At 45.5% G+C, this 24,849-nt stretch overlaps 1 protein-coding gene across 1 annotated transcript in view; it reads right to left on the reverse strand.

The window, feature by feature from the left end:
• Positions 1-24,849, reverse strand: part of TENM4 (teneurin transmembrane protein 4) — a 222,614-nt gene that overhangs the window by 104,416 nt on the left and 93,349 nt on the right. The window contains exon 10 of the mRNA XM_079787610.1: positions 13,759-13,944. Within this exon, the coding sequence (XP_079643736.1) occupies positions 13,759-13,944 (186 nt within the window). The remainder of the gene's footprint in view (positions 1-13,758; positions 13,945-24,849) is intronic.

Here is a 24,849-nt window from a genome sequence, read left to right on the forward strand (position 1 = left end):
TCAACAAGAAGGGCCAGGCCATATTTAGACTCTGCCTTGAATATATCATAAGGTGGGGAGTTTTTATTACTATTCAAATAGATTTACAGGTGTTTGATGACCCTCTCTCTGAGTGTGTGGGCTCAGAAATCTCTGTCTGAGAATCTGCCAAGTTACTTGGTTCACTTCAGTTACTTGGTTTTCATTCAAGTCCCCATTTTAACAATCCTGCTGATGCCTTTCTCAGAGGAGCTATTTAAAAAAACCACCTTTCACTGGCACATCTTCCGTGTCTTCTCTCTGCCTCTGCTCAGTCTTAGGGAAAGGTATGATGGGAAAACACTCTGTCATCTATAACACTTAATTTAGTATTATGAGCAGCACATGGCTGCAAGTCTGGCTACAAACTGAATTCTCTGCCATGAAATAACTGAGAATCGACCTGTTTTTCTTAAATGGGACAAATGTGGATGTAGCTACAAGACTGAGGCTAAGGTAGGCACTCACTAAATGGCCAATCAATTAGAATCTAAAACTTTAGTGTTTCAAGGACTTTTGATAGTTGACTGTTATTGCAACATAAAAGAAAAGAACATGCTCATTTATATGAGATGTTCAACACAGCGACCAATCAATCAACCTGGCCACTGTGTTTCCCATTCAAAGGAAGAACCATTTATTGAGTGTGCACGCCAAGCCTAGGAGAGATTCCTACAGAAGTTTAGAAGCAAGTGTAGGCTATGTGGTCTTTGCATAGCAGAAGCCTGTTGGGAAAGGTGAGAAGCACCAGCATTGCCACCCAAAAGTGGTGGAGAAAGCAGCAGTAAAAGCGCAGGCACAGTGCTGTGACGCGCAGATGACTACCCAGGCATTCTAACTCCTTAGCCAACATCAGCCACCCCTCCTGGTCTAAACAATTACAGTCTCCTTCATCCTCCAATTAGTCCCATTCAAATTCATGTCCAGCTGGCTGGGACTTCCTGTCAATTAGGCCTCATTTGTATTTGAAATCAGTCTTGGAGGAAACAAGGTCCAAATTTTAAGAATGGTGGTATATTGCTTTCTCTTGCTCTAAGGTGTAACTCCTTGTAAGATGCAAAGAACAGCTCTTGTGCAGGAGCACAAACTTGGGAACCATATCAAAGGCTGGCTCTACCACTCAGCGGCTGTAGGACCTAGGCATTATTTTAATTCTTTGAGACTCAGACAACTTTTAAAATGGGGTAGTTGGGAGAATTAAATAAGATAATTATGCCTGATAAACACAGCCTGACTTACAGCTCGAACACAATATTTGAATCTTCTATTTACCTTTACCTCCTATTTTTAGAAATATCATATGTTGTACCCACAACCTCAGGTTGGGCTCACAGAAAGGCAAAATAGTAAACTGAGGCAATTATCTAGATCAGAGTCAGCAAACTTTTTCAATAAAGTTCCAAATAATAAATATTTTAGGCGAGTAAGCCATAATGTCTGTTGTAATTACTCAACTCTGACATTATAGCTTGAAAGCAGCCACACACAATTTATGAATGAATGAGCATGGCTGTGTTCCAATAAAACTTTATTTACAAAAGCAGGTGATAAGCCAAATTTGGTCTATGGGCTGCAGTTTGCCAATCCTTGATTTAGATGCTTCAGGACAGTAATGACAATGACAGTTGCTATACACTCAAGGTCTATGCCACTGTGCTAAACACCTTACATTTGTTATTTCTAAACTAAATAAACTTTTTGTTATATATTTCAGATCCTAGATTTCTAGAGCAGTTCCAATTTCACAATATTTAATCCTATTTAAAAAACAACAACAACAAAAAAACCCATGTGCTGTAATAGTGTGTGGACTCTGGAGCTGAACAGACCTCAGTTCAAATCCCAGCATCACCATTTTACTTACTACATGTGGGATGATTGGCAAATTATTTAACTCTCTAGTCCTCAATTTTCTGATCTGTAAAATGGAGGTAATAACTAATTCAAAGAGTTGTCGAGAAGATTAATGAAATAATGGATGTCAACTATTTAGCACAGTGGGTACCATAAGTAGGTATTCAATAAAAGATAGCTGCTATTATTATTATTATTGAGTTTATTTATTTTAATGTGGTATAACTGCACTAAGAAATCCACAAACCAGAAAATAACCTTTTGTCAGTTCAAACTATGTCAACATTTGGGTCAAAAACTATGGTCCTCACAAATACGAACCTTGCCAAAGAGACCTTAGGCAAGCCCGGTGACATGAGGATCCACATGCAGCTGTGTGGGAAGTAGCGAGATGGGTTTGGAGCCATGTGTCTCAGCCCAAGGCCACCATTTCATGCTCTCCCAGCACCTTGTCCTTCTTTTGAGAGCAACTGTCCCAAGTGTATGTAAGTTACAATTTTACAATTAGTTTAATGTTTTACTCCCTTCATTAGAATGGAAACTCCATAAAAGCAACTTTGGGCCTAATTCATGCTGTGCAGACCCTCAATACATATTTGTTGCAATGAATCAATGAGTGGAACAGGAGACCTCGGTTCTGGTACCTCCTGCCTGACTAACTTGTGGGACCTTGGGATAGTTCCTTTTCCTCTCTGGCCTCAATTTCTTCATCCATAAAATGAGAGTTTGAATGAGATGTCTGTTAGTTCCTTCCAGTGTAACCAACCTAGGAAGAAGGTCAAAGCAACATCAACTTTGATGATTTTGTTCTTAATTTCAACAAACTTGACTGGATGTCAGGCTTGTGTTCATTCTGGGGTGTGCAGAGATGCCATATATCCCCTTATCTGAAGAATTTTATATTCTACTTACCCTACTTTGTTCCAGAAAGGATTTAAAGTGGGTCTTCTATCTCAAAAAGTACGTCTCAGTGTGAATTTTACTAGTTCTCTGAGGTCATACAAAAACAAGCTTCTGAGATCAAACAAGTTTGGGAAACATTGCATCCTACTGTCTTATCCTAGAAAGTCACACTCAATATTAATATAGTAAAGGCTCTGAAAGTCTTACAATAAAGAAACCTGATTAGATTCTGAGGACATTTTCCATTTTGACCTCAGAACTCTCCCCCGTAACCATTTACAGAAACGTAGAATGCTCCATTCCACTGTGGGAAGCCCTGCTCTAGTGAGCGCATCTTATCCCTCAGTGCCTCGAGCACACATCCTGAGCTGCTCTGAAACTGCCTGGAGAAGCAGGTGTTCTCCAGGAGGGAAAGCCCTCCGTGGGAAATCGGGGGCACTTTATCCATTGTCAGTTTCTTTAAATGGACCCACGTATGCCCTGAGGATCTGCACTGTCCTATCAGTTTCAGGGTTTCACAGGGTCCCTGAGTACCTGTGGGTTGAATGAGGTCTGCTCTCACCTAGCAATTTGCTTCTGGGATAATCACACCCCCATTAGCCAGTATGAGGAAGGCTCCTCTGGGTGACTTGCTGACTTTCTTAAAGCAGTATGTCCATCCCTACCCACTACTGAAGCTCATTAATTCCACAAACCCTGAAGCTCATCAATAATTCAGAGAGCACAAGTGACATTAACAGTTCCCTCTGGAAGGACTCACACCAGGCATTTGCTAGAGCCAAAATAATGTAATTTTAAGGGTTAGAGAAGGGCTAAGCTTTTCAAAAGAAATGATGCCCTTTAAATGACAAGGGACCACTTTATCTTCCACCTTCTGCTAAGCCTATGAGGAAGCCCCCCTTGAAGCTAGCAGCAGGTATGACTAGAAGACTTTCAGAATCCTTGATGTTATTTATTTTTCAGTTAAGGGGCTAAAAACACACCTACCTAACATATCAAAATCTCCTGTTTCTTTCTGGTTCTCTTTCTGGTTCTCTGGTACTTTTTCATCCCTATCATCACTTCCCTAGAAGTGTTATCTAGGTCACCATCATTTCCTACCTAGATAACAGCAATAGTCTAATTGGCCTCCTTGTCCCCTAATGCTCCCCTCAGCCCTTTTCCAACATGTGGCCAGATCGAGTCTTCCAAATCACAAATGTCACCAGGTCATCATCCTGCTTTTAAAAACCAAACCTTCAGTGGCTTTCTCATTTGTTTATGTAAAAGTTCACAATCTTGGTCTTCAAAGCCCTTCAAAGAACTTGGAGATCTCCTTGCTAAGTGGCCCCTGGACTTCCCCTATCTTAACTCTCATCTTGTTGGAATTGTTTTATTAGTGTCTTCTCTGCTAGACTGTGGGCTACCCTAGAGAAGGGACTGTTTCTATTGTGTGGCCTCCACATTTCCTGGCCTCCATATTTGTTGAGTGAATGCTATTTCTTTAGTCTCTACCAATACAATTGGAAAGCACAGAATAGAAGTTGGCTTGTCTTTGAACTGCAAAGCACTCTATTTTGACAAGTCCTGAGCCTGCATTATATAGGTCTCTGAATTCTTATTTTAGGATTAGTATCCATTACACCAGAAAGTTAGCCAGATAGGGACTTGTTCCAGACATAGATTTTGCCAAGAAACATTTGTCTTTTGAAGCAACTTATGATTCACTGACTCATGAATATGAAATACTTTACCAAGTAGGAAAAATTCACCAACTAGGTGGTAACACTTAAATTTAATCTAGTTTGATGATTCCTCTAGTGATTATTTGTGAAATTCCTATAGAGACTCACAGGTACTACTCTCTCTCGCTGGAAAGATTTTATTCTCAGTTGAAGACCAACATGTGAAATAACAGGAACTTTACTTCTCAACACCAGGCATCCACTGATGGGTCTAGTAACACCTCTGCAGTCTTTGGCAAAGATGTCCTAGTTGAAAAGCATTTAGTAATTTATGTTTCCCCTAAACCTTCTCCATAAGTTTTTAAACAGAAGTTGCTATCTCTTATTAAAAGCCAATTTCACCTTTTCTTTATAATTTCACAAATTAGTCTCACCAACAAAGTCCTTCTCCACATTAAGGGTGAGAATGAGCACATGATGTTAGAATAGCATAACTAATGTTTGCTGAGCATCATTCCTGCCCACGTGCTAAGCGCTTTACATTCATTATTTCACTTAATCCTTATGGCAACCCTAGGTGGTGGGTCCTGTTATCATCCTCTTTTATAAAGACTCTGAAGTGAAGGGAGGTTATGTAACTTTCCCAAAGTCAGCTAGTTCATTAAGTGTCGGACTTGGGATTCAACTTAGGCAGCCTGACTGCAGTGCACAAGCCTTTAACCAGGTGCTGTGCCAGGGCTTAAGGATAAAAAGATAGGGCATAGATTTTCTCCTGGGGAGTTGGCATCCTTTAGGAGCACACATATCTGATCATCTTGAGACTTAGAGCAATGAGGCCTATTTGGAAAACTAGGCACTACCTAATTAATACAAATGTTTAAAATAGCAGGAATAACTTTGCCTGTAGGGAATACTCTTCAAAGAGAAGACTTACCAAAGCCAGGCCTCTGAAAAGGAAAACAAAAGACCCCCCACTCCCTGAGGTCAGGGGTCTGTTTTGCCCTTTGTCCAGAGCCTGGCACAGTCTCTAGTATAGTGGTGCTCCGTAAGTGGTTGTTGGATGAGTGAACACGGCAGTGAGAATGCAGCTCTTCAGGTTTCTTAGCTTGCTCTGGGGTCTCTTCTTCTCTCCGGCCACCCACTCTGGTTCCCACCATCTTAATTCTAACGGACCAGGGGCCGTAAGGGATGGGCAGGGTGACATGAGATGGGGTAGAAAGCATGAGGAGTGTATGTGTGTATGGGGAGGGAAGGACAATAGCACAATGGTAATGTCACAAACAGATTGAGCACTTTTGGGGGAAGAATGACACTCTGGGTATTATCAATCACCTTGTGACGAAACACCCACCCACTGGGCAGTAGATGCTGTGACAAAGCTGGGGATGTGGCAGTATCTAGACACCATGCTTATGGGTGTATGTATACTTTTTTTATATACGCATTTCTTCTTTATGCTTATACACAAACACACACACAAAGACAATAGGAAAATAGAGGAAGGAAGACCATACCTTTAACTACCCTATCCAGATAGTGCGCTTGGGAAATAAAAGACAGGACATTTAAGGTAGGATCAAGAAAATGCAACACTGCCTGCCACATAACCATGCCAGGTGCTGAGGAGACAAAGGGGATGCACCCCACGTTTGGGGAAGACCTGCCATGGTGGGGAAAATAAAATCAAAGACAGGATAACATAAGAGAGGAGGAGGGAGAGCAAGCACATTCTCCAGGAAGGGCCAAAAGGTACTTCAACCCAAATGTGATCATACAAACAAGATGACAAATGGGTAAGGAAAACGGGAGGAAAAGGAGGATGGGAAGCTCCTGTTCTGCCAGGGTTGTTCAGCTCTATGGAAAACGAGAACTTGCCCTTTGTCTACCCAGAGCAGCATCCAACTTCCCTTCTGGGGCAGTAGTGGTTTAAGAACAGGTGCACCCTGTTTGGGCAGAGGGGTCCCCAGGAAACTGGCATTTAGAACTATGTGATATTGAAGTCATCTTTGATATGCTCTAGGGAAGTGGGTTGAGTGTTTGGTCAAATATACCACTAGGTTATCTGTTTGCATTCCTGAATGTTCTGTGGACACATGTGCCCACCTAGACTTGGGTGCAGCATGCCTGGTGTTCTAAGTAAGAGGCATCTCTCCTCGGCGCATCTTACAAAGACTGCGAGGTGCTGGTCAATGGATGTCATTGTGAAAAAGAAGAAAAAGAAAAGAAAACCTGACCCCTTCTCAATGCTTATTAACTCAAAAGACAGAATGATGTGTGCTTTGTTTCCCAATGGAGGGGTTGCATCCAAGCACTGAATCTTTTGGCAATCTTACTTGATGGGTGGGGGTCAAATGTTGCTCTGAAAGAAACCCCACTGTGCATATATGTGTGTTTAAAACAGGGCAGACCTGTTCATTCTCAGAATAAACCAGGAACCCCATTTCACCTTCCCCAGCTAGGCTGCAGCCCTAATCATTTGAACAGCTTCCCTTTCACCCCCTTCTCTATGACTCCTCCATGTGTGCTCCCACAAAAGCCAGACAGATGGCCGTCTCTTGAAGGGTCTGATGCTTTCTGCCAGGCTGCCTCCCATCCTCAGCTCGATTTCATACATGAATCAAAAGTCCATAAGTAGGACTGGACTGCAATGGTGGGGCCTTATCTGGAAGCCCTAGGGTTCTCTAAACTGTAGGGACATTCTTACTCTCTTCATTAAAAAAAACATAAATTTTATTTTTTCAATCCTCTGGATAGATACTATTGTTATTTATCAGAATATCGTTGCCTCAAAAGACTGGTGGAAGAGAGGATCTGTTCTTAGCCTGAGTATCCATGTGGTCTCTGTTTCGAGATGAAATATGCTCCTGGAGGTTGCACAGTCAAGTGGAAATGTGGGAAGGGGAGATTTTAACTGCGCCTGCATCTTCCCCTTCATTCTGATAGATGCTGTGGCGTCCACAACATAATAAGCTATACCAGGAAAAATGAAGGCGAGTGGCTTATTAAGCAGGAGCCAATAAACAAAGCTGTGGAATGCCAAACAATGAAAACCAGGGCCAGCCTACAGGCAACACAGCCCCGGAAGCACCTCTGGCTAAGGCGAAGGCTTTCTTGGTTCTTGCTTCATCTGTCACTTTTGTCTTAGTCAAGTTCATTCATCTAATTTTGCAAAAGGATCTAAAATTTCTCAGACATCACCTCCCAGGATGTGCTGTCAGGCAGCACTAACACGCAGGATTTCCTGGCTCAGTTGTTGCTCTTAGCTTTCAGATCTGCAGGGTTTTGTTGAAGGTCATAATCACACATTCTTATAAAAACTCTGACCTCCAGCTACAGAAGAGATGGAGTGAGCCTAGTTGTCTTTCACAGGAGGGAAGGATGATTAGGCTGAATGAGACACCAACGTTGTGATTCAAATGGACACACCACCATGCAGCATCCACTCTGAGAGAGTTCTCCAGCAAGAAACACTTTGCCTCCAAACTTAATGATGATACCACAGCTCCGGCGATGAGTACAGAGTATATCCACTCTATAAGATAATCTCCCCACACCCAGGTGCTGACTTCAGAGCTCTCTCTTCTAGTGCCATTCTACTTTTGAAAGATCTCTATTGAATGTAAATACGCTTTTAATACCTTTAAAAAATGCTTACTAATTCTTCCAGACTGCAGGCAGCAATAGCAGCCAGTAGAGGTGACCGAGGTAGACTCCTGTTGCAATCAGTGTTGTGGGTTTCAGGGGACAGAAGTGGACTTTCAAAACTTCAAATTCTCACCCCACAAATCAAGAGGCCACTTTGCACAGTGACTTCAAGCCACACTGTGAATCCAAAAGCTGATAACAGCCAGTCCCTACTAAGTCCAGCAGTTTCCTGGGAATGAGATAGAGCTTCTTTGCATCTGGCTCTTGAAAATGAAAGTGATAACCATGTCTTTGAAGTCCAATCCCATTTATTTATAAAAGGCACATGCAGAAGTCCATACTATTATTGCTTTCATTGCTTGATCATCTTGGCACACATACCCATGAGTAAGGTCACTTAAAAATTCATCATGATTTTAAAGTCCTAACTTTAAGTAAAGATGGCAAAACTTCCATAAGTTTGCATTATGAACGGTGGATTCAGACTTCACAAAATTTGTTCATCTTTCTCCTCAGAACTCCAGGATGAAGATGATGGCAGTAGAGTCATTTTCCTTCTTGGGCCATGCTTTTTTTTTTTCAATACTGCACAAATGTTTCTTGTGCTCTTACATTCCCATCATTATGCAAGAAGCTGAGGACAGTGGTGGCACACAGCTGTTTATGACACAGACCCTGAGCTTTCGCATGAGGTTGATCTGGACTTTTTTTTAGCATCTCTGTGACTTCCAACATGAAAACGTCTTTCCTTGACTTGCCTGTACCAACAAAAGTTTCTCTGAGGATAATCCCAAGAAGCTTCAGGGGCCCCCAATCCGAGGTTATGGAGAACATGGCCAGAGGCTTTTCACTCTTCTTCCCCAGGAGCCTCAGACGGCTTGAATAGTTGTATCATAGGAACACATTAGGACAGATTAAACAAGTCTCATTATAGCAGGCCATGCCTGGGGCGGCTATAATCACCTAAATTTCTTTCAGATGAATGGCAAACCATCAAAGTCATGTTCTTGTTAAGATGTTGGACACATTAATACTCTTCCTTGTTTGGGTGGTCAATGAGTAAGAGGCCAAAGGCATCATCCTGACAGGAACTCACAAGGCCCACTAACTTTCCTCGCTTCCCACCCCTACCACGTGTGTGTTTCAAAATCTCCCAGAACCATCAACTGCTCCCATAACTTGGAATAGATCCCTGTCCATTTTCTCTTTCTCCTTGTCAGCATCTGTCCTGTCAGGTCACAGGCCGTGTTGTGAGAGAATGCTTTTGAGGAAGGATATGCATGGGGCCATCACACAGGCGCCCTTGCCTTGTGAGCAATTTGAGATTTCTTCGTTGAGGACTGTCTATTTACACAACGAAGAAAAAAACAAAACCCTACTCTGAGAGCTACCATTTGAAAGTGGACAAAGAACTCCAGAAGTTTTTGTGGCCTTTCTTTTTAATTTCTCTTCATCTGGCTTTGCTCACTGTAGCAATTGCATCATCAGAGTATTATTTTGATCTTTACTCCCAGAGGAGGATTTGTTTAAGAATCAAGACGTATGTGATTGGACAGCTCTCCTGAAGCCCAGTAAATAATTCTGTATATCTGGCATCTTGAATAATCACAGCTTTGGGGTCAAGGTTGGAATTTCACCAATGTAATCAGAAGCTGGCATTTCCCACATGTGTTTTGAGACTTTATAGACAGGGGCACTGAAGTGAATAAAATAACTATCAGAGAAGTGATCCAAAATGTGAGCAGTGCTTTCAAAGAAATAGAAAAAAAAATTGAACACCTTCTTAAATTTAACTGTGATTTGCAGCTTTCGCTAAAAAAAATTGGAGGTCAAGCCCTAGACTTAAGAGAGCCATAAAATTTCTGGAAAATATCTCCAAAAACATGCTTCTGGTGACTCTGTGTTGATCACATACTTGAAAAATAGATAGAAATCAATCCATCTTACCTTAACTTCTGGACTAGGAAAACTGGGTTCCATATACGCCAGCGATTTTCAACCAGTGGGCCACAAGAATTTTTAAAACAAGCAATTCTTGACTATTTTAATTAGGAGCACTGACTTCCCTTAGATTGTCAAATTTAAAAAAATGACAACAGCCAACACAACAATAGCTGTCCAATGTGAATGGATCAGAATTATACCTTTTTTTTTTCTGTCAGATCAGCAAAAAATATATTTTTTGGTGTGCTGCAGAATTTTAGTGATTAGTTTATGTGTGCCATGAGATGAAAAAGGTTGAAAATCCCTGATACACACACAAGTGGGAGCGTTAGTAACGAGTAAGAGCAAAAATAGGAAATTCCTTTTTATCCGTTGGATATTTTCAGGAGCAGGTAGCTCAGATCCAGGCTGACTGATGGGTGTGCTGTGCTGTGGGCACCAGGAGGCCTCTGGCCACCCCATTCTGTGATTCACAGAGAGAGACACAGAAGCCCCACTGACCCTGTGGTCTGTCTGACCTTTCTTGAAGATGCAGAGACAGATAATTCTTAAGGAATTAGAATTCAATGTGACATATTCTTGCTTTTTAACCAAAAAAATACCACAACTGCCTGTTAAAGAGTATGTCACTGTCAAATTCCCTTTTATTCTAAAAACCAACCTCTATGCTAAAAGATGGAGCAAAACCACCAAAGGAACTATTCAATTCCAAGGTTAGTAATCTGCTCTGGGAAATGTCACTGGGGTAAAAGGTCCTGATGCTGGGGACTTGACCATGAGGAGCGCAGACCTGGCTTATTTGTCTGTGCCAGCTGTTGAAAGCACTCAAGTCCCACTTTCCTATTTAGAGAGGGCGGCAGTGTGAATAAACAGGCCCTCCTTGCTTCTGCCTTCACTGCGTGGAAATCTCCAAGTCAGTGTTGTGGATCCTGGCGCGGGGCATAAATATACTCCGGCATCAGAGCTAGCGAGAGTAGAATGACCTTCTGTATAAGAATCTGGTAACAAGAGAAAATGTAACACTTGAATTTCTGACTTTTCACATCAGCATTTTTTTTCTTTCTTTTCCTAAATGATCCTCACAGGGAGCAGAAGTTCCCTGGAAATATAAGAAAGTGCTTCTTGTTACCGTCCAAGTTTAAAAAGGGCTTTCTCCTTCTTGTTTCCATTAAAAAAAAAAAAGGGGGGGGGGGGTGCGGCACCGCCATTGTTTCCCTCCTTTGCATGGCCTGGCCCTGCCCTTCGGTCCCTGAGGCTACGAAGCCTTCCTTCAGCACCGAGGTGCTCCTTCACTCAGCAGGGATGCAGCTGGCCACAGGCAGAGACCCAAGGAGCTAGTTGCCATGCGGGAAGATGAGACAGGGATGGAAAATGCTCACCACACAATGAAAGGCAATGGAATTCCCAGCCAGCGTCCTTTCATCTGAGCCACTATGACTAGCCCATTACTTCTTCAATGTCCTGTGACATTTTTCTGGTATTTATGACTGTCAACTTCTCTCTTGAATCATGCACATTCACCTTTATAGATGTCTTATCTGGAGGGGAAGATGCATCCAAAATCCCGAGGAGGGATCTGCTCTTAAAGACTGACCACAGGGTGGGTAGGGGAGGTGGGAGGGGGTGGTTTGACTTCTTGGCAGCAAAACAAAAGGGACATTCTTCAGGTCCGGCTGATGAACAGCCATGAGAGGAGGCGCTAGACGTAGCCCAGCCTGCCCACAAGCTGGTCATGCGTCATCCGTGACTGCACCCGGGGAGAACGTCCCCAAGTCCCCTGTCGTCTGACTCAAATGTGAGGCTTTTATCTTATAAAAGTCTGACATCCATAACTTTTTGGAACTTGGGAAGGCGAGTTGAGGGCTCCATGAGCAAGCTAGGAAAACAGAAATGTCCTCCCTCTGGGCTCTGATTTTCGTTTTAATAGGGCTGGGCCCCTTGTGGGCTGGGGAGGCTGAAAGGTCAGCCGTCCTTAGTCACGCAGGAAAGGGGAAGCAGAGCTGAAGGAAGAGGGCCCGCCAGGAACTTGAGCCCCTTCTCTTTACGGGGGTTCAGGTCCATCACAAAGTAAGATGACACTGGCACATGAAGCCACCCAGAAGCCACAGCAAGACGCGGCCGCACTGTCTGCTGTGGAAAAGCAGGGAGGGCTGCCATGGGCTCTGAGTGGCTGAGGAGAGTGTGGGCTGGTGAATTAGGTGTGGAACTCTGAGCGTAACCCTCCTAGGGAGACACGGCCTCTGGGGAGGATATGGGCCGGATGCCTCTGCGGAGAACCGGGCTTTGTCCCGAAAGGACTGCAGAGCAAGCAGCTGGTGAGCAGCCCCTGCACCGGGGCCCAGAAAACCGAGCCTCCAATTCCTGTTTCACTTCTTAAAAGCGAAGTGACCTTCGGCCTCAGGCCCTGGGAAAACGTTGTGTGCCTTGACAGGGTGACTGTTAGGAATATGAAATAATGCAGTGAAAGCCTTTAGCACAGCACTTGGCACACTGAAAATATTCAGAATTAGAAGCCATTATTATCAATAGTATTAAGTAGAAGGTATCCTACAGCCGCTTATAAAGAGTGATATTGTGAGGGCAGGGGTGGTGAATATGCAAGGATTTCAGGCTATAAAACAAAAGGAATGGAGCCTAAAAGAAACCCAAAAAACACCATGAGATAAGAGGCAGCTCCATTTGCTCAGAATTCCTTTGTGTCTCTCCGCCCCCTCCCCCCTAAAGTTTGGGGGCTTGTCTCCAGTTGCTATAAGACTCAAGAAGTGACTCTCAGAGCGGGAGGGGCACCCGAATCCTGCCTCTGGAAGCATGTGTGCACCATCTGACCCAACCCTGCCTTTAAAAAAAAATGCAAGAAGTTAAAACACACATCCACAGACCAGTTGATTCAATAAAGAGCTTTTGGTGAGTGTTCATTCCAGATAATAAACCAAGCAAAATGTCTGGCTGTGTTTAAAATCAACAAAACCAGCGGGAAAGGCAGAAAGAAGGGAAGGGAGTGATGGGCTTGTTTTGAAAGCTGCCAACAGAGCTGCTTTAGCAGGGGCCCTGGTGCCTACGAACCCCCCAGGGAGGAGAAAGGAGACAAACGCAGACAGGACGGAAGCCCAGGACAGGGGAGGAGGGGGTCCCAGGCTAATGGGATGCAGATGTGGCCTGTGGGAAGCTTTCCCCGGGATTCCGGGAATCTTTGGGAGCTCAGGGCTAGGAGGCCAGTGGGTATGAAGGGTTCAGAGCTAAGCCCAGTGCCTCCCAACCAGATAGTGCATTTGATAATAATGGCTATATTTATTGAGTGTTATACTATGTGCCAGCCTGTTCTAAGCTCTTTACATGCATTATTATTCCCATTTTTATAGGTGAGGAAACTGAGGCTCTCAGAGAGGCACTGGGACTTGCCCACAGCTGCTAAGGGAGACTCCTCTGCCTCCTTCTTGAACCCAGGCTCCTTAACGCAGAGCTACCCTGCATTTGGCCTGGGAAGGGCTAACTAGCAAGGCATGCCAACCAGCTGGAATCTGGGAACTGCAGATTGGGGAGGAAGGGAGGTTAGTGTCCAGTGATGAGTTTTAGTCCAATTGATGTCTAGGAAATGCCAACCATAATGTCACCAGATGAAAGGACTTTTTGCCCAGTTCCCACATGCAGTGGGGTCAGCCCTGGCCCTGAAGTACCCGACAAAGGCACCGTGCAGGCCAGAGAAGACACCCCGGGGCCCGACCCGTCATACCGATGGTGCAGTGCTCGCCGTTCCAGCCGGGGCTGCATTCGCACTTGCCGTCGCGGCAGGTCCCATGCTCGGCACAGCGCGGGTGGCAGGCCCGCTGGTCGCAGGCCGCCCCCATCCAGCCTTCCTCGCAGCGGCAGGTGCCCCCCACACACACGCCGTGGCCCCCGCAGTCGGCAGCACAGATCTCTGTGGGGAGGAAGTAGAGGGGACCAGGAGAGGCAGGAGAGGGAGGAGAGAGAAAAAAATTAAGTACTGAGCAAGGTGTTGCTGGGAACAAGAGTCACACTTGGCTACCTTCCTTGGCTTCTGGGAGCAGTCGGGATTCCAGGGGAAGCTAATCTCTGTGGACAGTGACCCTCGGACAAGAACATTCTCAGCGCAGAAGCCTGTCCCAAACCCATTCTTTGAAAATAGGTTGGATGGAAGGGCTCTGCTCTGTTTGCTCCCCCTACTGCCATCCTGTCCCCACGTCTGTGCTTGCCACTTCAAAGGGGACTGTCCCGCTGAACAGATGGGAGGAAAAGTCAAATTTAATTAAAAACCGGTTATGTGTGAAAACAGTGAGGATGAGTCCGCGATCGCCAGAGAAGGGCTTGTGGGCGTGTTCTGGGGCCTGTGTTTTGGTCCAGCCGTGACTCTGATAGACGAGGGGTAAAAGGAAGGCTGGGCCATGGGCCTCATGTACTCTAGGAGGTGGCTGGTTTGCGCTTTTGCTGGGTGTATGTTCAGTGCTTTGCCACTGCAATTCCAAGCACCATCTAAATGACCTTTCCGATACAAAACAATCAGATAAGGGGCAGGGGGCACTCCACAGTGGGAGTTGTCTGGCCCTTCACCAACACGTACATGACCTGATTCACAAGCCCCTGGGGCGTGAGGTCAGCCCAGATTCATGGTCATCCAGGCAGAGGCTGTGGAGGCTCCCAGACACAACTGCTTTTTAGGGACTGGGTTGAGCAACCATGGCCACAATGCCCTCTGCCAGGGCTCTGGTGGAGGGAGACCCCGACTTGATTCTGTGCCTCGTGGCCCAACCATCTTCCAGTGAAAAGCCTAGCACCTTTAGTTTCAAATTAAGTTAAGTGGCACCTATGTCAAATTGCATTTGCCCATTACGACTCCCTTTTAAGCTACTAATTGTCTAGCTATTTTTGAGAAAAGAAAGAAAATTATATCATAGAGGCTCAGTCCTTTCTTATGAGTCTACAAGGCAATGGCTAATATGTTCAAGAATTAAAAAACAACACAGTGAGTTAGCATTTATAGTGAGTTCCCATGCCGGACACCTTGCCAAGCACACTGCCTGAGAAGGGAGATGCTACAGGCAGTAACACACTGGGTTCCTCAGATGCCCAGAAGAGAGAAGCCGCTGTAAAATGGGTGCAAGAGCCCTGGCCTAGAGCCAGACTCAGGAGCTTCTGAGCTGCGTGACCTTAGCCAGGTTCCTTGACTTCTCCAATGTGCTAGGTGTGGGCAGTATTGATGCTGCCTATCATAGGCCCTGTGCTGACCCTCAGGGCTGTGATAAGCATGCAGTAAAATGGATGACAGAAAGGGCTTGGCAAATGACAAAGGCCACTAATTCAAGAAATGTTTCTCAGGACAGTGAGTTTTAGACTAGGAGTCCAAGGATCAGGTTTGCAAGATCTGTGCCTGCTCAGCCACTAATCTGCTATGTGACCTTGGGAAGGTCACTTCCCCTCCCTGGGTGTCAGTTTCCTCATCTACTGCAGGGGGGACCTGACGGCATTATTCCTTCCGGCTCTAAGGGAACTTTATGTCTACATCGTAAGTACTCTCCATGTTACAGAGCATCATCCACCCGGAAGCTCAGCTCAAGTGTCCCTCCTGCTGTGAGGAGTCCAGGAGTCTCTGCGATTCATCCTGTCATTGTTCTATTGCTCCTGGCCTTCCCACACTACATGGCAGAGGGGTTTGCTGTTTCTGGGTCTGTCTCAGTATCAGACTAGGGACACGCGAGTCTGGACTGAATTCTTCTAATCAGGTCTAGGCCTGATACCCAACACAAATCTTGGCACAGAACCGACCTTTAATTAAGGTTGTTGGCTAATGGATTAATCTGTGTTTGCCTGGGGCTAGAGGTGCCTGAGACTGTAAAACAGATCACAAACGCCCTACTCAGCCTGGTGGAAATCAGTCCAGGACTATTTATCTGCTTATCTCTAGTGAGTTGCCCTGAGGGAAACTTTCCAAGTGAAGGGGGGGCGATTAGGGGGGAGCAGTGTCACTCCATAAAGCAGTCCTCCCGGAATGGGCCTTTCTCAGGATGCCCTTAAAGCTTCTTTCCCTTCTTCGCACACAGACCACGACACTCTGTAGGCCCCAGGCCTCCCCAAGTCCTGTTTCACAGTTCCCATCCCTTCTGCACCTCGCTCCCAGGGCCCTGGCCCCTGGTGACTCTGGAGGCGGAGCCTGCACTCAGGGCTAGAGCTTCCTGGGAAGCCAAGAGGGAAGACTGACTTGGCATCTGTTTGGGTGAACTCAGCACTATTTCAGGTGGCAGTTTATGGTGGCAGCGAGGTGGGGCCACAGCCTGGGTGCTTCAGGCAGCAGGGTGTGCAGAGTTGATGGGGGTGGAGAGCCGAGGAGGCAGGCTCTCTCCACAACTTGACTTCAGGTCTTAGCCAATAGGTAGTCCAATCCCTTATTAAGCAGGCTGGAAGCAGTGGGGATGAACGGGTAGTGACTTGGAATCAGATGCGGCTCCAAATATTAATTCTGCTAGTTATTCGACCGTAAGCAGCCTATTCGATTGCCCCGAGCTTCACTGTCTTCCTCTGTAAAATGGGGATGATGATAGCACCCAGTTCAGAGGGCACAGAGTTCCTATTATATAGCAGGTATTGATAAATTCATACTGATTTATTATTCCTCCAATAATATTCCATGCATGCCCACTATGTGCCAGAGACTTGCCTGATGCCAAGAATCCACAGGTCAATAAGATATGATCCCCTCCCTCCAGAAATCATAGTCCAGACAAAGCACAAACTGATACTGGCATTCCAAGACTAACCACATAATCTGCAGCTGTTACTCACTTCCACACCTTTTTGCTTATGTGCAGTGAAGGAAAACCAGGAATCTTAGGATCAGACAGATTTGGGGTCTACCGTTGGCTTTGCCACTTATTGGCTGGGTAACCTGCAAGTTGAAAGTTATGAAATTTGCTGAGCCTTGCTTTCCATTTCTGTAAAACGGGAATAATAATTCCCACTTCACCCATCTCCCAGGGCTGGTGTTAAATCAAACGAGGTAATGTGTGGGAAAGCTGTTTTTTTTTTTTTTTATTAATAATGAACACTTATTCGGGTTTTACAGTTTGCAAAGCACCCTTCATGTACCATGTCTCATTGAATTGTTAAGCAACGCTGTGAGAACACCTGACTGCTATCTTTCCTAGAGGTGATGCTACTGAGACCCAGTCATCTGGTGCTTCTTCCTCATTGGACAATCCTCAGAGCAATGCTGCAAGACAGGCATTTTCCACATAAGGGAACGGAGAGGCAAAGGGGCAGCTTTTCCTTTGAGGGGAACTTGGTTCTTCAAGTACATCTCCCCCATTTTCTGGCCCTGCTGCTTATCCTTTGTGACATCCAAGTCAGACCCTGGATAGATGTGAAATGAAATGAGATCCTCCACACAGAGTTTCCCAGACACTCGATCTCACAGTTCTCATCCGGACACCACGGAGCTGTCCATCCAAATGCTCCATTTCCTCGCCAGTTCCTCTAGACGAGCTCTCCTGGCCTGGAGCGCCAGTTGCCTGGTGGCCGGGCACCCCTCCATCAGCGCTTTACAAGCTGGGTTGTGAGCTCTTTTACACATTTAAATGGAAGGGGCCTGAACAGGGTGACCCTGATGTTTATGGGATGCTGACAGGCACACAACCTGTCAGTGTCCAGGTTCTCCTCTGCCTGAGCGGATGGACCCAGTGACATCTCAGAAACTTGAGATGCTACTTTATCATTTGTCCTCAAGCCATAGGCACTGTTGTTTATATATATATATATATATATATATATATATATATATATATATATATATATATATATTTTCTTTTGTCCTTGAAATAAAAGGAATTTCTTTATTTTTCCTTCTAGATTCTGCTTTGACATTAAAGCAAACAGAACTTCCCAGAGGGGTGGTGAAAACCTAATAGTATGAGGCTAAAGAATGGGCTTTGACAGCTCATAAGCCCTTTACATGACGTAAGTGGTACTTTGTGAAATTTGGGTCACCACTGGTCTCTAGGTCTCAGGTCTCCTCAAATGTAAAGTGGGGATGACACCCATTCTGCAGAGAGCTAGTGTAGGAATTACAATCATTTGTTTAATTTCTTAAATTCTCACTCTAGCGGGTGCTGGAGAGCCAGTGGTGACTATGGCAGACAGGGTTCTTTCCTGACCTCAAGGAGCTGACATCGAGCATGGCAGGCAGACAAACGCTCAACGAATTAAACGTCAACATGAATGGAAGGGAAGCTGCTAGCCTAGTGCCATGTGTGATCAATTGTGCCCACACGGTCTTGTAAGAAAGGAAATGAGGTGGGGTGGCAAGTATACCGGACTGAAGTCAGAAGATCAGATGTGAATTCTTGTTTATGCAACACACACAGTACAGGTGAGCATTTGATAAACGCTGGCTGACTTCCACATGATTAACATCAGGGCTTTCTTATTAAATGTTGGAGGGTCAGAGCCGGAGGACTCTTCTGAAGTTCCATGCAGTACACAATCTATAGGGTAGACTTTGGTTCAGATTCTGACCCCCCAATTTCCTTGGGTCCCTGTGGAGTCCTTGGGAGAATGACTCAATCTCTCTGAGCCATACTTCTTCAAAACGGGAGGATAATAACGGTCCCCTACAGGTTGAGGAGGGATAATTGAAGGAAGTATGTATATGTGAAAAGCTCTATGTAAACTATGTTATGTACATGACTGACTGATGGGGACCTAAGACATCCTGTATCAGCACAACTCCTAGTCACCTGGCAGAGTAGCATCTTCCTGAAGAGCAAAATATTTGCTTTTCTAGTAATAGCCTCAAAATTTGGATATTAAGCCCTTTCTCTGGCATGGTACCATCAGCCAAGACCTTCAAAACCCAGTTAGAAGCTATTTATATTTGTAGCCTAGGCATCCTCTTGAAAATAGGTGAAAATGCCCCACTGTTCTAAATTCCACGCCTATAAAGTTCTTGATTGCACTGTATCAGTCCTTGGAGGTGAACCAGGTTAGGCCCAAGGACACCTTAGGTTTTTTTCCTAGACACTCCCCTTCCCACCCCACCTCTGCCCTGCCTCACCTGTGCACATCCATCTCTCTAGACTGGAAGCCCACCTGATGGCAGGCTCTAGCTTTTATTCATTGTGATTCCCTGGCAGCAGGCACCAGGCCTGGCACAGCATGAGCTTTCAACAAATATTTGTTGAGAGAACAGATGAATTTTAGAAACTCCATGGAAGAGGTGTTATGTCAGTTGGCTCAACTCTAGCTCATTGCCATACTGTGTAAAATTTATTTGGTTAAACATATTCACACGTGCTCAGTCTCCTTTGTGCCTAACCTTCTTAGAAACTCATCTTCTCTGTCCTAGCCAGGTGTGATCAGTGGGTAGAGTGTTGGTCAGAGGACTGAAGGATCCTGCGTTCGATTCTGGTCAAGGGCATATACCTGGGTTGCAGGCTCCATCCCTGGCCCCGGTCGGAGGGTGTGCAGGAGGCAAACAATCGATGTCTCTCTCTCACATCAATGTTTCTCTCTCTCACCTACCACTCAATCTAAAAAATCAATGGGAAAAATATCCTCAGGTGAGGATTAAAAAAGAAAAGAAAAGAAACTCATCTTCTCCAGTCTTCAAAGGAAATTGCTGTAAGTTTCAAGTGTCTCAGTCCTTAACACTCACACACATCACCCTTCATGCCAATGTCTGTGTCACTCCTATTCTCTTTCTGTAACGCAGGTGGATACATGAGGAAGAGGTGAAAAGGGTAGGTGAAGATAGAAGGTTTAGCTACTGGTTAATTGTGCCCCAGGCTCCTCTCATTAAATGTTGATTTCATAAGAGCCTGGATGAAGGCCCTATCTTGGGGCTATGGTTTAATTTGTCCTGACTTACTTTACAATCCTGTTCATTAAAATAGCTGGTAGGGGAAGCTGTGCCTTTCCCCTAAAGGGAGAGACTGATATATAATTTTCCCATAAAATTTCTTCTCTGCAAAGATGCTCAAAATTGACATGAGTGGGGGGTGGAGGGGACCTCACCCAAGGATCTGTGCACTTTCCTGCTGAGCAAGGAACAGATCCAGGTGCAGCTATTTTTAAAATTCCAGGGATGTATAAATAGAGGCTTGGCCCAGGGAGACCTCCTGGGAAGCCCTTTAATAAGCCCGTACTTAGCACGAAAATGGATGGCAGCGAAAACTGTTCTATTTTTATTGGGATCTGAGGTGCTTAGAGTGACCTTAACACATTTTAAAAGAGGGTTAAATAATATAAAATGATTTCCATTAAGATGTTGTTTCATCACTCACTCATCTGAGTTAGTGCACAGCTTAGGGAATTTCTCTGAAATCCTGGTACATTTTAAGTCCAAGCCACACTGCACAGCATTGGAGGCAAAAAAGGGAGGAAATGTAGAACCATTGTTGGTGGCACACAAGTGTTATCTCATTCAATCTTCGCAACAGTCCTGCAATGGTATTTTCACTGCCGTATTGTAGTCGAGGAAAAACAGCTTGAAGAGATTAAGGGACTTGCTCAAAGATACTTAGCTAGAATGAAAGGTCACTAGGATTAACACAGCTATTTGGTCTGTAAATTATGGGACCAGGTTTAAGCAAAATCTCAGATGTAAAATGACATATCTCCCTGTTAATTATGTATTAGATCATCATCCCAGCTAAACTATAGGATCTCTGAAATGAAAGTCTAAGTCTCCTTCCTCACCCTGACCCAATGTTCTTCATATTAAGTACTTTTCCTTTTGTTTATGTGTCTGTTCATCCTCCATCCATCCATTAACGCAGCCATCCATCATGTCATCCAACCATCCCACTAACTGTGTGATTTGGGCAAGTGACTTCATCTTTCTGTGCCTCTGCTTTCTCTTCTGCAAAGTAAGATTCAGACACCAACATCTCAGGTTCATGTGAGGCTTAATCGAACACCATGTAATACGCCTGGTATCATGTACTCTTCCACAGAACAAATGCTCACTGTGTGGCAACCATATCACATTTATGTGCTGAAAGGTCCAGGAGAAGGGAGGGATTGAAGATACTGGGAAGAGCAAGGGGATGATGTGAACAACTCAGGTTCCTCTGAATAGCTGGAGGACTGGATCTGGAGCACAGAGAGGGGCAGGCGTGGTGGGCACCTCATCCTCTGGGGAGAGGTATGTAGGCAGAGACCCGTGTAAGGGAAGGGCTGGGATAATGGAAAAGCACATACTAATGCTTCGATGTTCTCAGGGAGGTAGAACTCACTGCTGAGCAGGATGCAGATGAACAGATGTGGACGTTTGAAAGAGCCCCTTGGGAATGAGAGAAATAACTCACAAAATGCAAGAGGACTGCAGCTGGAAGGGACCAGGAGACCCTAAAGATCACGAGCAGGATGTGACTTGGCTCCGGCGCTCGGAAGCCCAGCTCTAAGATCAGAGATGGCGAGTGGTTGAGATGATCCTGGCTTTTGCAAGGTGGATGTGGGAGAAAGGCACAGAGATGAGGGAGCTGAAGGAAACGAGCTGGAGGTGAAGGACCCTGGGAACAGGGGAGAAGGAAGGAGAAAGAGGGGGAGCCAGGAGCGAGCTGATGTTGGGCAGGAAGTGGCCTGGTCCTGGCCAGGGGATCTCCTTTAGGCAGGTTTAGGGGTAAGAGAAAAAAGAGGAGGAAAATTTAGAACCGTTTTTGTGGCCAGAGCGAGAGAAAGCACCTCAGAGATGCTCTGCATTCTACAGACAGGAACACGAGGGCCCCAAGAGAGGAATGCCTTGTCCTTTGCTGCACAGTGACACGCGTATCAATACCTGAGCAAGAAACTGAGGGCTGCCTTAGGAGACGGGCATGGACTAGTAAGGGCCCCGCTAGACAAATGGCTAAAAGGGGTGGGGTGCTCACCACACACTTTGGCTCCTCCTCTGTGCCTCCACGGTCTGGTTTATCCTCTACTCCATGCTCAACTCTCAATGTGCTTTGAGTTCTGACTCCAATGCCACCTCCTCCTTGAGGCCTCTTTCCGGTGCTCCAGCTGGAAGGGGTTTCGCTCCCTGCGTTCCCAGGGCTCTCTATGTGGACTTCTCTTTATCAGGGCTATTAGTGTTAGCCCCAAGCCCTGCCATCGTCAGGTTAAGCTCCCCATTCCACAGTGTCTTGCCCGGGAAATGGATCTGCCGCATTCCCATAGTGCCAGATTCCAGTGGTATGAGGCAGGTGCCGGATGGAACCGCTCTATGATTTTGCACAGGACAGAGGCCTGGGTTTAAGCTGGCTGGATATAAGAGCCTGCTCTGCTACTTCCCAGCTGTGGGAAACAATACTGCACACCTCGGACTCTTATTTGTGTCATTTATAAAATGGTGATAATGACACCTATCTACCAGAATCTTAAGGTTGATTTAAAAATAAATAGGGTGGGCAAAAATAGGTTTACAGTTGTGAGTATGCAAAACACAGAGTTCATAGCATTCTTGCAATAATCATAACCTGCATGTCTTTTTCCATATGAACAATTATAAACCCACTTTTTGCCCACCCTCGTATCGCACACCCATGTGATAGATGCCCCTAGACTGGGGATTCAGAAACTATATCCAATTATTCCTATCCTCAAGCAACTCAAGTCTTCCAATGCATACATGAGAACAAATGCCCGGCATACCGTCGGCTAATTACAAGTTAACTTTCTCTCCCACAGGCCAGCTATCCCTATGTTTTGAACAAATTGGTTCGCAGACAGCACAACTCTCCCTCCCTCCCTCTCTCACTAAAGGGGCAGATGGCTTTTTAGTCTCGGGGCAGGTTTCAGGAAGAAGCCAGAAGGGGAGGAAGGTACAGGAAAGGAGCCTCCGACTTCCTCACAGTAATTAGTCTCCTTTTGACACTGAGGCCAAACCCAAGCCACTCTCCTATGCTTTTCAATAATTCCCTCCCTGTCGCTGCTCCAAGCCGTGGCTCTGTCCCACGGATCAGATCGGATAGGGATGGCAGCCAGCTAATGAGCCTTGGAAACTGCGCGGCCTTTCACCTCACTCAAGGAGCTAGGCAAGCTTTCAACCCAGGCAGAAGAGTGGATTTCGGTGTGTCAGTGCGTAGCGGTCTCCACACCCTCCCCCAGGACCAGTGTTTTGAAGCACCCCTCTCAGAAGCAGTAGCAGCCACTGCTGTTCATCTTAATTGGAGGGCATTGGGCTTCCTGCCTAGAGGTGTTCAGGCCTCGCTTGGAGGAGGCCTTCAAATAGGGTCTGACTTTGCTGAAGGATAACAAGCTAGCCAAGGGCCGGTGAGCAGAGAAGCCGAAGAACGTGACTGGGATGTGTACATTCAGCCAGGGCTGGACCACTATCCAAACCCCAGGGAAAGGACCCAAATGGGTGAAGTGAAAGATAGGCTGACGTTCAATGTTCTTCCCAAAGACCTCCAACCATGATATCCCCTGTGAAAGGCCATCATGTGCTCATCTATCTAACTCTCTCCTGGACACCTCCACCTGAATGTCCCCCAGGTGCCTCCAACTGCATGCCAGTATCAGAGTAATCTTCCTAAAACCAAACCTGACTGTGCTGCATCTCTGCTTAAAGCTTTCCAGGGGCTCCCACTGACAGATAAAACCTAAACTCTTTCAAGGCCATTCATGATCGGATGCCTGTCAACTTCCCTCACCTCTTCCCCTCTCACTGCTGCCACAAATTTCCTAGAAAATGCCAGGATCTGGCTCATCTTTGTTGCAGACCTTTGACTTCCCCAGGGGGCTGCTGCAAGGGGCTTGCCTCCTCCTTCCACCTCTGCCAACTCAAATCCAACCTCCATGACCCACCTCCAATCCCCCTTCCTCCAAGAAGCCACCCGATCACCCCAGAAAGCAACTGCTCTTTCCCTTGTCCCCTGGTAGTAGTATCTGGTACACTGTTGGTCGTGATCCGATTCCCCTGGTTCCTGGAAGTGGTACCACATTTATAAAGTGGTCCTTTATAAATCTGATACCGGATTCACCGACAGTATCAGCATAAACCTTGGCAGGAGCTAACGGCAGAGTTATGCAGGGGATGAGCATGGTCTCTGAAGCCCAAGAAGGCTGGGTTGGAATCTCGTTTCCCCAGAGTGGTTTTGGGCAAGTCACCCAAGCTCTCTGAACCCTGGTTTCCTGAGAATAACACCATCTGCAATGTCAGAGACTTATGGATTTGTTGCTTGAATCGATCATGAAGCACATACATAAAGGAGCTCTATAAAATTTCCATTCCAAGAACAGTTATTATTTTTAAATTACAAGTTATCGTACCAGCAGTTTGATTCAGGAAGACAACCAGAGATTTCATGTAAGATATCAGCTTGGGCATCCAAATAGAAACCTGATTCAGAAACCCAATTTCAGGAGGGCTTATATTTGCATACTGAAGAGCTCCAGTTCTGATGGAAGAGGTTCCAGGGCTGTTGGGGGGGGGGGGGAATTCTACTAAATTACAAAGCTGCCAGCTCCTGGCTTGTCAACCTTTAACTCTGGCAGTATTTAGTAGTGCTCCTGTCTGGACCCAATTTCCCAGCCTTTGATTAAATGTTAGGAACTGACCATCTCATTGTGTTTAAACCTCCGCACGACTTCCCAGACAACGGGTGGGCTCGTCTCCACCTGCTCCCAGCACCTCCTCTTCTTCCTCTGCCTCGGTGTCAATCTCTCAGATATTTATTATTCTGAACTTTGATTTTAGGCTAGCACTTGCTTCTGGGAAGGGGTATAGGAAATGTCAAGTCTCAGTGGATGTTATTCCTCGGGTGAAATTCTAACCCTGAGTTTCCCCTCCCATAATATACCTATACAGAAATAGTCCAGTCTGATCATTTCCTTTTGA

This window comes from Cnephaeus nilssonii (genome assembly GCF_951640355.1).
Source record: "Cnephaeus nilssonii genome assembly, chromosome: 13".
Taxonomy (NCBI): Eukaryota; Metazoa; Chordata; class Mammalia; order Chiroptera; family Vespertilionidae; genus Cnephaeus; species Cnephaeus nilssonii.